Source organism: Melitaea cinxia, chromosome 18 (assembly GCF_905220565.1).
Source record: "Melitaea cinxia chromosome 18, ilMelCinx1.1, whole genome shotgun sequence".
Classification (NCBI taxonomy): Eukaryota; Metazoa; Arthropoda; class Insecta; order Lepidoptera; family Nymphalidae; genus Melitaea; species Melitaea cinxia.
In genome coordinates, this window is record NC_059411.1 from 2,686,437 (window position 1) to 2,702,659 (window position 16,223).

A 16,223-nucleotide genomic window follows, 5' to 3' on the forward strand; every position below is an offset into this window, starting at 1 on the left:
GCACCATAAACTTACGGTTCGCCCATAAAAATAAAACTTACATTCATATATAAAAGATTCACAACCTTATATTTCATAGCCTATACATACCATGAGCATGGCTCAAAAAATATACTGATATTTCTAGTGACAAACAAAAGTTTTTGCTTTTTTCTAAAAATAATATCCTTAAATTAGTCAAAATCTGGTGATTTATTACCTCTGTAATACGTATTAAGATTTAGTACAGCATACCTACACTTCTACTTATACTAAAAGTAATTTTTCTATTTTAAGACCAACAAAAGTACGAATCTGTTTATGTTCTCCTGATAGCAATTTTCTTAAGGTTCAACGTCTTGTGGCTGCAATAACCAGGGTCAATGGCCTAAGGCGTAAGTTTCCACGCGACAATTAGCAACGTTTATCAAGGCCATTTCTTCTTCGAGCAATAAAACTGTCACCGCCAATTTCTGAACGTCTCGTTATATACGGCCTTAATGTCTTAGAAAATACTACAATTTGGGTCACCACATTTATGCAAGAGATTTTTTATTAAATACAATTCATTTAAATAACCCAATCTTATAAATTTTATAACTGAGGTTCGAATTCAAGTTTACTTATTAGTCATTGAATATTTTCCACGTCATTTCTTTTTGATTTACTAACTCTGAACTTATTTGCGTGCTTCAAAATATTTCTTAAATTCAATTTACAGCTGTAACTAATGTTTCTAGTCCAAAATGGTAGACAACAGTAAGACAAGGTAAAAAGTAAAAAGGCAAATATTCCACTTGATGGTAAGCGGTTACTATGGACACTTGAAATATATTTGTAGTGCTGACCCTCCACTACTATCTCTGGCTACCTCGCCTCACTCACCACAGAAATTAGACATACTTAGTAGAATCAGTATTATTTGGCGGTGACAGTCTTTGAAGAAACGAGGGAAAGCTTTTTATCTTCACTCAGTGGCAGAAATAGGCAGAAATGGCGTCCGGCGGCGTATCGAAGAAATGTTATTTTAAAATGTATTTGTAAGGAACATATTTAATATCAAGTTTTGTCTTAATAATAGACATGACAATAATTTTTGCAACTAATTCCTTACAAATGAGCAAAATGAATAATGACATTAACGATTGAAACAAGGATTAATGCTGTCGGTAACTGTAGAAATGTTTGGATACTAGGGCTGCGAATCTACAAGAATGAAATAGAGCTTAAATAATGGTTTATGTATTTTTTTTTTTGACAAAATTTCACGATTCTGAACCTTATCTGAAATAGAACACACTTCAAATGCAGCATTATTTTATATGAACTTATTCATATTTTATCCAGTCCGGAACATTACAATACATATTATTGAGTATGGCGAAAGCACCACACTTCTTATCCGATTTTCGAAGGACCAAACACTGTTGAGGTTGCAAAGCTTCTTAATTAAACTTCAATTGTTTCCTCGGTCTTATTTCTTTATTTCTTATTTCTTCCTTGTTCTAGTTTCTTGTTTGAGTGCGGCGAATGTTCGTTAGAGAGTGACTGGCTGTTGCTGGGAAACGCGTTATATAGCGTTTCCCACACCCCGGTAACAGCCGCATAACGGGAGATGGCTAGTACATTTCCCGCGCCTTTGCATCGGGCCAATGGCGGTAGGTCTAGGTCACGCCATTTGCGTTGACCAATCACAGACCTGCTTCTAGGAGAGTGGGCAACATAACGGTACATGTTGGCGACAAGTACCAACCTAATAGGACGGTTAATAACGGTAGATCTTGGCCCCGCCCTTTGCGGAGTACCAATCTAACGGACCCGTTTGATAACGGTACATCTTGGCCCCGCCCTTTGCGGAGTACCAACGTAACGGGCCCGTTTGATAACGGTATATCTTGGCCCCGCCCTTTGCGGAGCACCAACCGATCGGATCCGTTTGAGACAAGTACCAACTTCAGCCTGCGTTTGGTAGAAGGGGTGTTTTGCCTCACTTTCTGGCCCGTATGTCTATTTCATACTGTTGCCCTCTCTCTCTCTCTCGTGCCTGTTGCCATCTCCTGTTTTCTCGCATACATTCGTCTTACTCTTACATTATTTTTACAATATGATTACATAGCTTAATGTCTAAGATACAATTTACTTATATCTATGTATCTTACGTACTACTTAATACTTTATTTTATTAGCCTACTTATAACTAACAAAAACAATCAATTGTGACGTAAGCCGTCCGTAACATTCTCCCCCCGGCGTAGACTCTTCGCAGCCTCTCCCCTCAGCAGGACGGCGATCTTCGTTGCAGGTCTCCGGAACACACCTCCCTTGGTTCGCACGTCGGCCGCTCGGACGACGCCGTCTGGTCCCGGATACACTCGTACGATGATCCCCCTGGGCCATGTGTTGCGTGGCAGCGTGCCGTCGACGATCATGACGAGGTCGTTCGGCTGCAGCTGCGGTCCCTCCATCCTCGATTGCCCTCTTGGTATGAGTGTCGGCAGGTACTCCCTGAGCCATCGTCTCCAGAACTGGTCCGCCATCGCCTGTGATCGCCGCCATGTGCTGCGATCCGCTTCGGTACACGGCCCCGTCCTAGGCAGGCCTGTCGACGACCCCATTAAGAAGTGATTTGGAGTTAAGGCTTCTTCTTCTTCGTAGTCTACTGGAACGTGCGTCAGCGGCCTCGCATTTATGCTGTACTCTGCTTCCGTGAGTAGTGTCTGAAGCACTTCCTCCTTCGGAGATTTCTCCTTCAGCGTTGTACTGAGCGCCGCTTTAACAGAGCGCACCAATCGTTCCCATGCGCCTCCCATGTGTGGCGCCCCCGGTGGTATGAATCGCCATTCTGTCTCATATTGTAGACAGTAGTTCCGGAGCTCGGGATCCATTTTCGATAACAATCTCGCAGCTCGACGTCGGCGCCTCGGAAATTCGTGGCGTTGTCGGAGTAAATAACTCGCGGCCAGCCCCTTCTGGCGGCCATTCGTCGCAACGCCATAATTGCCGAGTCCGTTGATAGAGACGGTACGATCTCTAGGTGCACTGCTCGCGTTGTTAGGCATGTGAACAATGCACACCATCTCTTCTCGTGCCTCCTTCCGATGGTTACCGTCAAGGGACCGAAGTAGTCCACACCACAGTATGTAAATGCGCGGTGCCCCGGATCAATTCGTTCCGCAGGTAGGTCTCCCTTCGGTGGACGCCTAGGCGTCGCCTTGTATACCCGACAGAACTGACAGCCCTTTGCTATCTTTCTTACTGTCGGTCGCAGGCGAAATATAACGAATCGTTGGCGTAGGTCATTTACTACGCGCTCGTTATTCGCGTGCCCGGCGTTCCGATGTCCGTTGTCTATCAGTAACCTTGTGAAGGAGTGCCCGCCGTCTAATATCACTGGTCGGTTGGAGTGTGTTGTTACCGTTGACGCTCCAATGCGTCCTCTCGCTTTTAATATGCCGTCTTCTATATCCGGGTCCAACTTCGTAAGCTTGCTGTTTTTACGAAGCGGCTGTTTTGTTTTTAACCTGTTTAACTCATCGCCGAATGACTCCTTTTGAGATTGTCGTATCCACCTCGCTTCGGCGTCTTTCATGTGCGCTACTTGCAATGGGATGTCTCTCTGTTTTTCTTTGAGCCTTTCGATGAATAATCGTACCATGGCCGTGGCTCTTATTAGCCTCTTATACGATGAGAACCGGCTGATGTCGGGTAGCGTGACGTCATCGCTAGTACTCCCTTCTGACGTACTGTACACTACTTCGTCGTGTCGCTCGCCGTCCGGTATCATTGTAGGCCACTCTTCCTCAGGCGTTCTCAAAAACGAAGGTCCATTGAACCAGCGGTCCGTTCTGCTTATCCGTCTGGTTCCAATGCGCGTAGCGTCGTCTGCTACGTTGTCGTCTGTTGATATCCATCGCCAGTCGTCTTTATGTGATAACTCGGCGATTTCAGCAAGCCTGTGTGCCACGAACGGTGTGTACTTCTTGTCTTCGTTTCGGATCCAATGAAGCACCGTTTTGGAGTCGGTCCAGTAAACCACCTTGCTCGGTTTCCATGTGTGTTCTTTAACTATCACACTGGCCATCCGAGCTCCAATAACCGCCGCCTGCAGTTCTAGCCGCGGTATCGTTAACAGCTTTAACGGCGCCACCTTTGCTTTTCCCATGACATGCGCTACTTCTATGGCGCCGTCCTCGTGACGGATCCTCCAGTAGGCTGTCGTCGCAAAGGCTTGTTCACTAGCGTCGTTGAACACGTGCAGCTGTACCTCTGACCCCGGTGCTATCTCCATACTGTAGCATCGCGGCAGAGCCAGGGCGGAGATGTCTTCTAGACCGGTTACCCACTGCTGAAACTCTTCAGCTTCGTCGCTTGGGAGCTCTTCGTCCCATTGCACCTTCTTCAGCCACAGCCTTTGTAGGATTATCTTCCCTACCACGGTGTACTGGCTAATGAGTCCTAGTGGATCGTAGATAGACATGACGGCGCTTAGTGCCTCCCGCTTTGTCGGCACTCTACGTTGAGTTTTGACGGCTTCCGGGACTCTTTTGATGTCCGTATTGAAGCCGACAGTGTCCTCTCTCGGGTTCCATCTGAGCCCGAGAGTCTTCTCCATTTGGTGCGCCGTTAGTCGGACGTCTGAGTTCTTTGACCGCTTAACCTCCGGTATACTCTCGAGCACCTTTGTGCTGTTCGAGTTCCATCCCCGGAGGTTAAAGTTAGCCCTTTCATGTATTCGCATGACGTCCCGTATCGTTTCGATCGCTTTGTTTTCGTCGTCGAAGCTGTCTAAGTAGTCATCCATGTAGTGCTTTTCCTTTATGGCTCGCGCTGGCTCGGGGTACTCGTCTTCAAATTCGGAAGCGTTGTAGTTTCTCACGCTGTGAGCGAGAAACGGTGAACACGACGCCCCGAATATCATCGACGTCATTTTAAATGTGCGCGGTTTTTCATTGGGACCGTCTCGCCACAGGAACATCTGTGCCGGTTGATCTTCGGGGCGGATCTTCACTCGTAGGAACATTTCCTCGATGTCCGCCGTGACCGCGATCTTCTTCTCGCGGAACCCGAATAATATACCGGTCAACGACGCTAGCAAATCCGGTCCTTCCAGAAGGCAGTCGTTCAAGCTCACGCCGTCCACTCTGGCCGCTGCGTCGAACACCATCCGTACCCGTTCTGGCTTGTTTATGTTGACGACGGCGAAGTGCGGTAGGTACCACTTGACGCTGCTTGCTTGTTCGCTACCGTCGCATTCCTCTGCGTAGCCCTTACCGATGAGATTCGCGACTTGCTTCCCGTATTCCCTTTTGAATGCGGGCTCTTTGCTCATTTTCTTTTCGAGCGTGCGAAGTCTCTTGAGTGCGTATTCGTAGCTGTCGGGTAGTACCAGGTTGTCGGTTTTCCATGGTAACCCGACCTCGAACTGATTGCCTTTTCGTTTGATCGTCTCCTTTAGGATCCGTTCCGCTCTCTTGTCGTTCTCACTGACTCGAGTTTTGTTCGTTATTCCTAGTGAGTCGACGTCGAAGTGTTTCTCGACGAGCCTTTGCAGCTGCACATCGCTGGCTGGAGTGAATACGTGGAGCACAGATTCTTCTTTCTGCATTATAATCCTTTCGGGCACTGAACCGTGGATCACCCATCCCAGCATGGTTCTCGATGCGGCTGGTTCGTTGTGTTTACCGGTACGCAGTTGTCTCGACACAATCAGGTGCCAGTTGTCAGCACCGATCAACATCCGAGGCTTGACGTCTTCGTTAACGGTGTGTCTCACGACGCCTCGTAGATGTTTATATCGAGTCAAATTATCCGGTACTCGCTGCCGACACAGCTGCAACCCTTTGACCGTTCTTGCTGTAATCTCATGTTTCACATCCTCGTGTACGCCTTGGATGTGGAACTTTACTGTTGCGCTGCTCACTCGTCGATCTTCATTGATACCTTTAAGCTTGAGCGGCTTCTTCGGACCCCCTTTGACGATCTCGTATGCCAGGTCTTCGTCGATCAACGTTACTGTAGACCCTTCGTCGAGGAGCGCGTCCGTGATGACCTCCCACCGTAGACCACTTAATTTTACCTTGCAGGTCTTCAGTAACACGGTTCCTGGCATTGACTTTGTTGCGACATTCATTACTGTCGCCGGTGTGCTCTGTTCTGCCCACGGTTCTTCCTCTTTAGGAACAACTTCTGCTTTTTTGTGCAAAATGGCGTGGTGTGGCATCTTGCATCCATCGACTCCGCAGAGTTTTGCCTGGCATGTGGCTCTGCTATGTTTCCGCTTCATGCATCTGAAGCATAGCCGCTGTTCCTTAGCCCACTGCCACACTTCATTCGTAGTAAGTTTCTTTAGCTGCGGACACAACGGGGTATAGTGACTCGTCGACTTGCATCGGAAGCACATGACTGATTGCTCTTCACGCGTTGCTTCACTAGTAGTAAATACCCTTTCTTTAACCACGGTCCTCTTCGTTGTTGGTCGCTCCCTTCTGAGAAACCCTGAAGCGCCGTGTCTACCGGTGTGCGTGAAACGTAGCAGCTTGTCTGCTTCCGCCATCAAAAACTCGGCGAGCACCGTTATCTCGTTGTCACAGGCGATTCTCTCTTCATTCACCGCCGCGTGTTCCGCCCATTTGCTTATTAAATACGGGCTAAGCTTCTCCATGACGTCCCTTATTAATAGCGGATTCTGGAGATAACCTCTTTTGTCTACACTCTTCATTGTGTAGACGATGTTCTGGAGCTTGACGGCTAACTCGTTCAATTCCCCGCTGGAGCTGCCGACCCTCGGAAGTCTCTTTAGATCTTCCATCGCCTTATCTACGATGTATTCGGGCCGGCCATACTTCATTTCCAGCGTCTTCATAATAAGATCCGGGTGAGTTGCCGTGTATAGCTGAGAGAGCACTATCTCTCTTGCTTCCCCTCGGAGGCTATTTCTTAGTCGGAGAAGATTCTCTGTTGCGCTGAACTTATACAGTCGCGTTGAATCCTCCATAGCCGCCTTGAAGGGAAGCCACTCCATGATGCTACCGTTGAATGGCGGGAGGTCTGACGTCTGTCGCGGCGGCGGTCTGGAATGGATCATTTTCTCTAACACGTTTGCGAGCTGTTCGATCCCTTCCCCTCTTTGTTGCATCCGCTCCTCCCCCCGCACTTCCGTTGCGAGGGGAGGTTGTACGTCTGACTCCTGTGGTTGGTTGGTAGCTTGACTCCTATCGATCCATTCGCAGACTATTTCATTTTCGTCTATGGTCGCCGCTTCATCCGCTTCTATCGCCAAGATGTTCGCTTCTAATCGCCTTTTGATTAGATTTTTCTGTATGTTCAGGCGCCTTTCTTCGAGCTCCGCTAGTTGCTTTTCAGCCTCGTACTCGGCCAATCTAATGCGGGCTATAGCGCTGTTTGTCGAACGCCGAGAGCGCACAGTACCTGTAGGCGATGGAGGCCTACAAGACTGTGTCGTCTCTGTCCGCTGTGACGTCGACGGTTGTGCGCTATCTCCTTCTAGCGGGGCGAGGGGCGCCGGGGGTGCCATAGAAATTCGCACTAGCGATTTTTCTATTGCTCTTCCTTGTGATATTGTTTCTACGGCTGTTGATGGTGATCTCGGAGATTCTTCGTGGATCTGTTGAAAGGTGGCAGAATTTGCTTGTAAGGCGCGTTCCGATTCACCGATTCCCGATTCTGATCTGTTCTTGCGGCTTCTTGTGTAATTTGCCATGACGCTGATTTTTTCTTTTTTCTGTATCCGACGTTCGAAGGACCAAACACTATTGAGTATGGCGAAAGCACCACACTTCTTATCCGATTTTCGAAGGACCAAACACTGTTGAGGTTGCAAAGCTTCTTAATTAAACTTCAATTGTTTCCTCGGTCTTATTTCTTTATTTCTTATTTCTTCCTTGTTCTAGTTTCTTGTTTGAGTGCGGCGAATGTTCGTTAGAGAGTGACTGGCTGTTGCTGGGAAACGCGTTATATAGCGTTTCCCACACCCCGGTAACAGCCGCATAACGGGAGATGGCTAGTACATTTCCCGCGCCTTTGCATCGGGCCAATGGCGGTAGGTCTAGGTCACGCCATTTGCGTTGACCAATCACAGACCTGCTTCTAGGAGAGTGGGCAACATAACGGTACATGTTGGCGACAAGTACCAACCTAATAGGACGGTTAATAACGGTAGATCTTGGCCCCGCCCTTTGCGGAGTACCAATCTAACGGACCCGTTTGATAACGGTACATCTTGGCCCCGCCCTTTGCGGAGTACCAACGTAACGGGCCCGTTTGATAACGGTATATCTTGGCCCCGCCCTTTGCGGAGCACCAACCGATCGGATCCGTTTGAGACAAGTACCAACTTCAGCCTGCGTTTGGTAGAAGGGGTGTTTTGCCTCACTTTCTGGCCCGTATGTCTATTTCATACTGTTGCCCTCTCTCTCTCTCTCGTGCCTGTTGCCATCTCCTGTTTTCTCGCATACATTCGTCTTACTCTTACATTATTTTTACAATATGATTACATAGCTTAATGTCTAAGATACAATTTACTTATATCTATGTATCTTACGTACTACTTAATACTTTATTTTATTAGCCTACTTATAACTAACAAAAACAATCAATTGTGACGTAAGCCGTCCGTAACACATATTTTCCCTAAAAGTCAATCAAATTGACGAACTTCAGATGAACATGGTAACCACAAGATTTAAGACTAAGTTGTAAATAGAATTTAATTAATTATTGCAAATATATATACACAAAAAGCGAATTGTTGAAATATATGTATGCGCATAACTTTCGAATAACTGCACCAAATTGGAAAATTCTTTTTTTTTTTTTGTTCTTGATATTTATGCATTTATCTTTTTATGCTGTGTTATTTTCAGGAAAGGGTTTATATTAATAAAAAAATATGTCGGTAAGAAGTTGGCTAGGTCTATCTATACTGTACAGACGCTGATTATTTCTAATTTTCATTATTTCATTTTATAATATTAAGAAATATAAATATAGACAATAGTAATAATTAATAATTAATAATAATGTAAATGATGATGATGATGATGATGAAATTCTACGTAGAAATTTTATATTATAGGTTCAAGACGTTCCTTGAAGAAGCTTGTAGTAATTTAGTTTTATCTTACAATTATTGTGTTTACAGTCACTGCGGGGGCAAGGCGGGGGCATCATAAGTTATCGCGTAGTTCATAGTGTATTAGTAATATTTATAACTGTATACATTGATTTAAACAGCTAATTTACTGATAAAAACTAACATTTCAAATGGGACAATGTTAAATTGACTTAGTTGGTGCTTTAAAAATCAAATACACTTTCTAACTTAAATTTATTTTTACTGATTAATGTCATAATGCATGATTTATTTTAGCTAAGAACTAAAAATATTATAACCGTAGTTTTAAGGTAAAGTACGAGGTGACAACCCTAACATTCATTACTTTTCCTGATAAGTTCATATTAATCTTTTGGAATTAATTGAAAACAAGTCATCTTTGTCCGTTTTTATTACTTTAAATTTGTATCAAAAGCATTAAAATGTAATTTAAATGACAAAACGATACTCAGTGGGTAATGGTAGATCGTTTGCTTTCAGAACAATTATTTAAAGCGTATAATTATTAAACCATGAAAATGAGACAATAAAGCCAGCTAATTTTATTTTTATAATAATATACTTTATTGGAAATCGCTAAGAAAATAATAAATACAATAGTAACAATCAAAGAAGGAACGAACATCGCCCGTGTAGCAACAAAGGCGGCACCTGTATAAGATGTAAATACTTTTTAACAAGCGTATGTGTAAGGTTGGCTGATGCTGTGCGGTTAGCGCAACATATAGATGCTTACAAAATCTGGAGCATCACAAGCTCATTGCTGACCATAAAATGTTCTCATTATAACCATAAAATAAAACACCACTAGAGCAGCAGTAAATTAAATATTCTGAAATTACTACTGTTTTTTTTTTTTAATTTGTTTATCAAATTAGAGCAATAGTCAAGTTAAATATTAGGCCGAGGAAAAAGTTTCTTCGTATTTTATACACAAATTCAAGGTAAGATTTCACAAAACTAATTTATTTTTAAAATTTCACCTTTTCATAGTATTAAAACCAGTCAGTTACGAAAGATACAACAAAAAATATTTTATTACAATTTTTTACTAGAAAATACAAAATACTTCTTTCCCCTATTACAAAATAGGTTAACCAAATTTGAAATATGTGCAGAAAGTACAGAAGTTAAAGTTATGTACTAATATGAACTGAAACGTTCCAGCAGAACTATACAATCCCTAACTCAGTCGTCCTGTATGTCTCGATATGCAAGATTAGTTACTTCAATTATCTGCTCATATTCTCTGGATTCCATACTTGTAGATAAGATATATTTGATATTATGATTTTCTAATTAGGAAATGTAGTAACTTACAGAGTTATTGAATTTTGTCTGAGAAATAAAGTAAGAAATTAAATTTGTCTTCAAGTAACTAATAATGAATACTAAAAAGCCACCATGGCTTCACTCGCGTTAATAATTATAGATGACTAGCGACCCGCCCCGGCTTAGCACGGGTGCAATACTGATACTAAATATACTACAAAATGTCTTGATTTATAGTGTGAAGCTAGCTCATAGCATGCTTATTAACATAATAACAACAACATTCATATATGCGTCGTTAGATTACACGTTGTTACAGAATGCGTTGAGGAAATAAAGGTTCACTGCTCGTTCCCGGTAGGTGATAGCATGATAATATGTAGCCTATGTGTTGACCCGACTTCTTAATAATATTCGTGCCAAATTCGAAGTAAATCCATGCGGTACTTTTTGAGTTTATCCCGAACATATATACAGACAAATAGAAAAAAAGACAAACAGACAAAAATTCTAAAGACTATATTGTTGGCTTCGGTATCGATTGTAGATCACACCCAAAGTATTCTTTTAAAAAAATATTCAATGTACAGTTTTAACTTTCCTACCATTTTATTATATGTAAAATAGATATAGATATGTTACGATAATAGTCTCATATCGTCATAGTGCAATAAGAACCTAAATATTAGGCAAATTAGATCTTGAAGTGAGTATATTGAAACAAAAGACTTAATAATAAAATAACACTATTTTACATTTGTTTAATTTAGACAAAGTCTAGCGGATCACGTAAATCGCCACTAGATATTTGTTCAAATTTAAGTTTGATCCGCTGAGTTTTGAAGTGCTAAATTAACTTCTAAAGTTTCTCTTACACTCGGTGGTGAAGTAACATCGTGAGAAAACCTGCATATGTCACATAAATTTTAAGGAAATCTCATCAGATAAGCTGCGTAGTAGAGGAGCAGTGTTTGCGTAGTTTTTAGTGACCCTGCATTCTGTTGATTTATTTTATAATTTTGCGAACTGAACAATAGCTTTTTGTTAAATTCCACGCGGACGAAATCGCACGCACAGCTAGTTTATGTATATTAATGTTACCATAATCATAATGATTTCATATTTAAAAAATACTTCTTTTTTGAGAGAATATTTGAGGCTTGAATTAAAAAGTTCTAATTCATATTCAAAATGTGTATTAAATTAAGCTCGTCTAAGAATTTTTAATCACGTCATTTTCTATTTTTAACCGTAACGTCAAAAAAAGGAGGTTACTCAATTCGACCACATATATATTTTTTTATGTATGTTAGCGGATAACTTCGTCGTTTATGAACCGATTTTGATAATTCTTTTTTTGTTGGAAAGAAGATATCCCTAATTTGGTATCATGATAAGGAAACCAGGATCTAATGATGGGATCCCAGAGAAATCGAGGGAAACTCTTGAAAATTCGCATAATTTTTTACTGGATGTACCGATTTTGATGATTTTTAATTTATTCGAAAGCCGATATTTATCATATGGTCACATTTAAATTTGATCGAGATCTGATTACAACTTTTGGAGTAATCTTTGATAATGCGTATTTACTTGACTAATTTTTCGTCTACCTACGTTGAATCTTGTCGATATAATTGAAGTCGGTTTTTTTCGTTTGCCTGCAAAACACAATTATTTTAGCTCAAGTAGGTAATTATCGCATCGGAATGTCGTTTCTCTTTAGTATTACTTTAAATATGTTTATGTTATAAATCGTTAATATTAAAATTTATTTGTCTGTTTATCGTAATTATTTGGCCTGCTTATCAAACAAGGTTATAAACAAACCACTAACCTAAATACCACGATGCGCAGAATCAAAATCGTTACATAAAAAGTAAAAAAAAAAAACGCAAGTCAACTAATCTTGATTTAAATGACGTTAGTTAGAACCGATGCATTCCCTATTTAACTATACTTTAATGTACACCACAAGCTAAGCTCTGATCCTTCTACATGGGGAAAGAGGCCTATGCCCGGTAGTTTTTTTTTTTATTTATTTTTTATACTAGACCTCCGATATGTATGGTCGGAGCCTGTATTTACGTTGTACTCTTTCATTCCAGTTCTATCAATTATGCCTCTCGTACTTTCATGCCTCATACTGATTTCTTTCTCGCATCCATCATCTTTCATGCTCAGGGTGGGTTCCCAAACTATATGCTTTCTAAGCTACTCTATTTTACCTCATTTTTAAGCTTTTATTTAACAGGGTAAAACAAGACTTTTACTGGTTTATTGTCTGTTTTTTACAATTTATGAGCTTCACGATTTATCGGAGTTACTTTTCTTGAGATATTACATTATCTCGTGGAAAGCTACTTATATACCTTTATTGTGTATTCTTAGTTATTTTTACAATTTTTCTTTATCTAATTTCTACTTAATACTATTTTAATTTAACTAACCAGTTTATTATTTATTAACAATCTTTAATCTTAAGCTATTTTACAAATTCCTTATCCTATACATATTATTATATTATATGTATATGCTACCTAACTATATAAAATTATATAATTGGAACATATTTGCTCGCCATTTTGTGATTACAATTTGTCTGTGTTTTGCTACTATTTTCCGGACAGGAATTGGTTTTAAAACTGCTGCTTAAATTTGTTTCTTGTACCCTTCCTCATCACTATTACTAGATTCGGAGGACGCGTGATGTATCCCTCTTGTTCTGCGGGAACTTTATTCCACAACAAACTTATAAGTTTCTTCCAGATCCAGAGTCCCCGCAGAATGTCTCGCGCACTCTGTGCTAGGGATACGGAGACTTCTTTTAAATACACCGCTGTGCCGACCATCGTACCGTCACATGCCCAGTAGTGGGATTTTACAGGCTGAAGCGCGCGTGTGTGTGTACACCACAACTATATTATGATGCTCATTAAACACAGCTATAGGTTCTGCAAGAAAACAGTGTTATTGGCTGCAAGTTCTTGCTGTCGAAAACAATGCTGTGGCAGTAACCTAGTTAACCTTTCCTTTTCATTGCTATCTTTGTGTTCCCTTTCCTTTCTTTAATGTATCATTTTTTTGTTTTACTGTATTACATTTTTCCTTTTAATGGTATTATTTTATCCTAATAATGTTATTATATTATTCTTACTATTGCATTTTTATTATATGTAATCTGTTTATGTACTAAGGCAAATAATAAAGTATTCTTCTTTCTTTTCTTTACACATAAGTTTGAGATAGTTATAGACTGTGTAATACTATGGGCGGACTTGTGGCTATTTGGCCATTTCTCCCGGACTACTTAAGTTTATACCCATGAGAAGGAGCGCGGCTGACATAAGATAATTTTAATTAACTGATGATGAACTTCGGTGCGTGACAGGGTAGCAACCAATTCGAGATAAGGCTAGTAATGATAACGTAGGTACGTCTGAGATGATTAATGGTCTAAAATCATATTTTGATAAGTAATTGTTTAATTAACTGGCGCTCAATGTACGTGTCATAGCCGCATATCTATACTATATAATTATTTATTGTGAGTGCTCGCAAACGAAAAAAAAACAGACTTCAATTACATCGACAAGTAATAGAACGTAGTTAGACGAAAAAGTAGTCAAGTAAATATGCATAATTAGAGATAACTCAATACTCCAAAAATAAGAACTAATTAATTAAATTTTTACGGGACCAAATGGCAACTATTCCGCATCGGTAAAAAGAGTGTGCTTTAGACCACACGACTGAAGTAAAACGAAACGTAACTCACTCTCCCTTTCTATCTTCACTAACTTATATCTCCTTTTTAAATTCCGTTCGCCTCGCTCGATCATACTTTTCGTAACGCTCTCGTCACGCATTCACCAGCTTACTCCCAAAGTCAAGCATGCGTAAGAAGTTTTAAATCAAAAAGAGTTACGTAAATCGATTAAAAATATTGGTATTGGTTAAATATCTATGTAACACTTTTTAACTCCTACTTTTTGGAGTCATTTGAAAATGTATCATCGAAATTTTACTACGTACCGGCCTTAAAACTTTTCGTTTTTGAGTTTAGTTTGAGTCGTTTGGCTACTTTCATAAAATATAGTTTTAATTATTAAATTATAATTGCATTAAAGAATGCCCTCATCTCAAGTGCAAAGACCTCGTATCGATTTTCATGTCAATATACTAATTGATTTGTTTTTTGAGCCGGCGCATTTATTAACTTGTTATCAATAACTCACTCGACATTGTTGCGACTAGTACGGAAATATTGCGCGTTATAAGCTTATTTGCAGAATTTCATAAATAAATCGAGCGTTAATATATTAATTACAATTAATATCAGCAGTGTTTAATAGTGATTTTTAAAACGTTTATTAACTATGAATGAAGAAAGAGAGTCATTACTGGTTCCGAATACTTCAAGTTCACGATACAGAAATTACAGGTAATTTTATTTGTATTTTATTCTAACTATCTAATTGATGAATAAGGAAGAGGTCATAAGAAAGGGACATTTTCGTTTGAGATACCCTAGAAAAAAAGTGTGTGTACTTATGTACGCACGTAAGTTATACTTCATTGGCTAGCTAACTTCACGTTGCTAACTTCTTCTTCGTTGACTAGCTAACTTCAGGGTGTCAGTTTTTGTGACAGTGTGCGCCCATTTATTAGTTAGCTAACTTCATGTCACTAAACTTCTTCTTCGTTGATCAGCTAACTTTGAGGTGTCGGTTTTTGTGACAGTGTGCGCGCCCATTCATTGGTTAGCTAACTTCATGTTGCTAACTTCTTCTTCATTGACTAACTAAATTCAGGGTGTCAGTTCTTGTGACTGTGCGCGCGTATCCTAAAAATTTACTCTCATAATTTTTCCCTAATGTACCAAAAGAAGTATGACTTTTTAGAACTTTATGATAAACAACATTCGTTATATAACTAACAAAAATCAACGTTGCCATTTATAGTTATTAATTATTTCATACTTATTAAAAGCATCCAAGAATGTGGATTTTGTCCATTTCTTATATATGCTATATTGAAAGGGACACACATTTTTGAAAGGGACAACATGTAATATCACACAAAATGACACTTTTTAAACGAAATTACATTTTAAAAAAATTTTGTCCATTTCATAAATATGCTATATTGAAAGGGACATACACATTTTTGAAAGGGACAACATGTAATATCACACAAAATGACACTCTATAAACGAAATTACATTTTAATATTTAGTGCATAGTTAGTGTATTAGTAAGTTTGTATTTTAAATTCACACACGTGAAAGGTACTTTAGATAGTTATTTAGTCTTGCTAATAAACAACTTTTTTTATAAATTTTTATGGCATTTAATTTTTGGATGTATCGACAGGATTTAAAAAAAAGTGTAAATACCTATATTAGATCCATCAAATTAAAAGGTTAAAATCAATTTCCTAAAATTAATTATTAACTGAGATTAATTTTTTAACTGAGGTAGGGCACAGCAGGAATTTCCTGCTCAAAATATGGAGCAGCCCGACTGGGGTAGTACCTCGACCTTACAGAAGATCACAGCTAAATAATACTGTTTTCAAGGAGTATTGTGTTCCTGTTGGTGAGTAAGGTGACCAGAGCTCCTGGGGGGATTAGGTCAGCAACGCGCTTGCGATGCTTCTGGTGTTGCAGGCGTCTATAAGCTACGGTAATCGCTTACCATCAGGTGAGCCGTACGCTTGTTTGCCGACCTAGTGACATAAAAAAAATACGTTTTTAAGTATCAGTTACGTAGTGTGTCCCTTCCATAACAATTTCTTGTGTCCCTTTCATAAATATTGTACCTAAATTCAAAGCCTG

The 16,223-nt window shown here is 40.2% G+C and overlaps 1 protein-coding gene across 1 annotated transcript; it reads right to left on the minus strand.

Moving 5' to 3' along the window:
* Positions 1 to 2,189: 2,189 nt before the first annotated feature.
* On the minus strand, positions 2,190 to 12,562 carry LOC123662443. Its single transcript, XM_045597286.1, has 3 exons — positions 12,473 to 12,562; positions 3,284 to 7,804; positions 2,190 to 3,071 (listed from the first exon to the last, which is right to left on the minus strand). The coding sequence occupies exons 1-3, from the start codon at positions 12,560 to 12,562 to the stop codon at positions 2,190 to 2,192; spliced, it is 5,493 nt and encodes a 1,830-aa protein (XP_045453242.1).
* Positions 12,563 to 16,223: the final 3,661 nt, after the last annotated feature.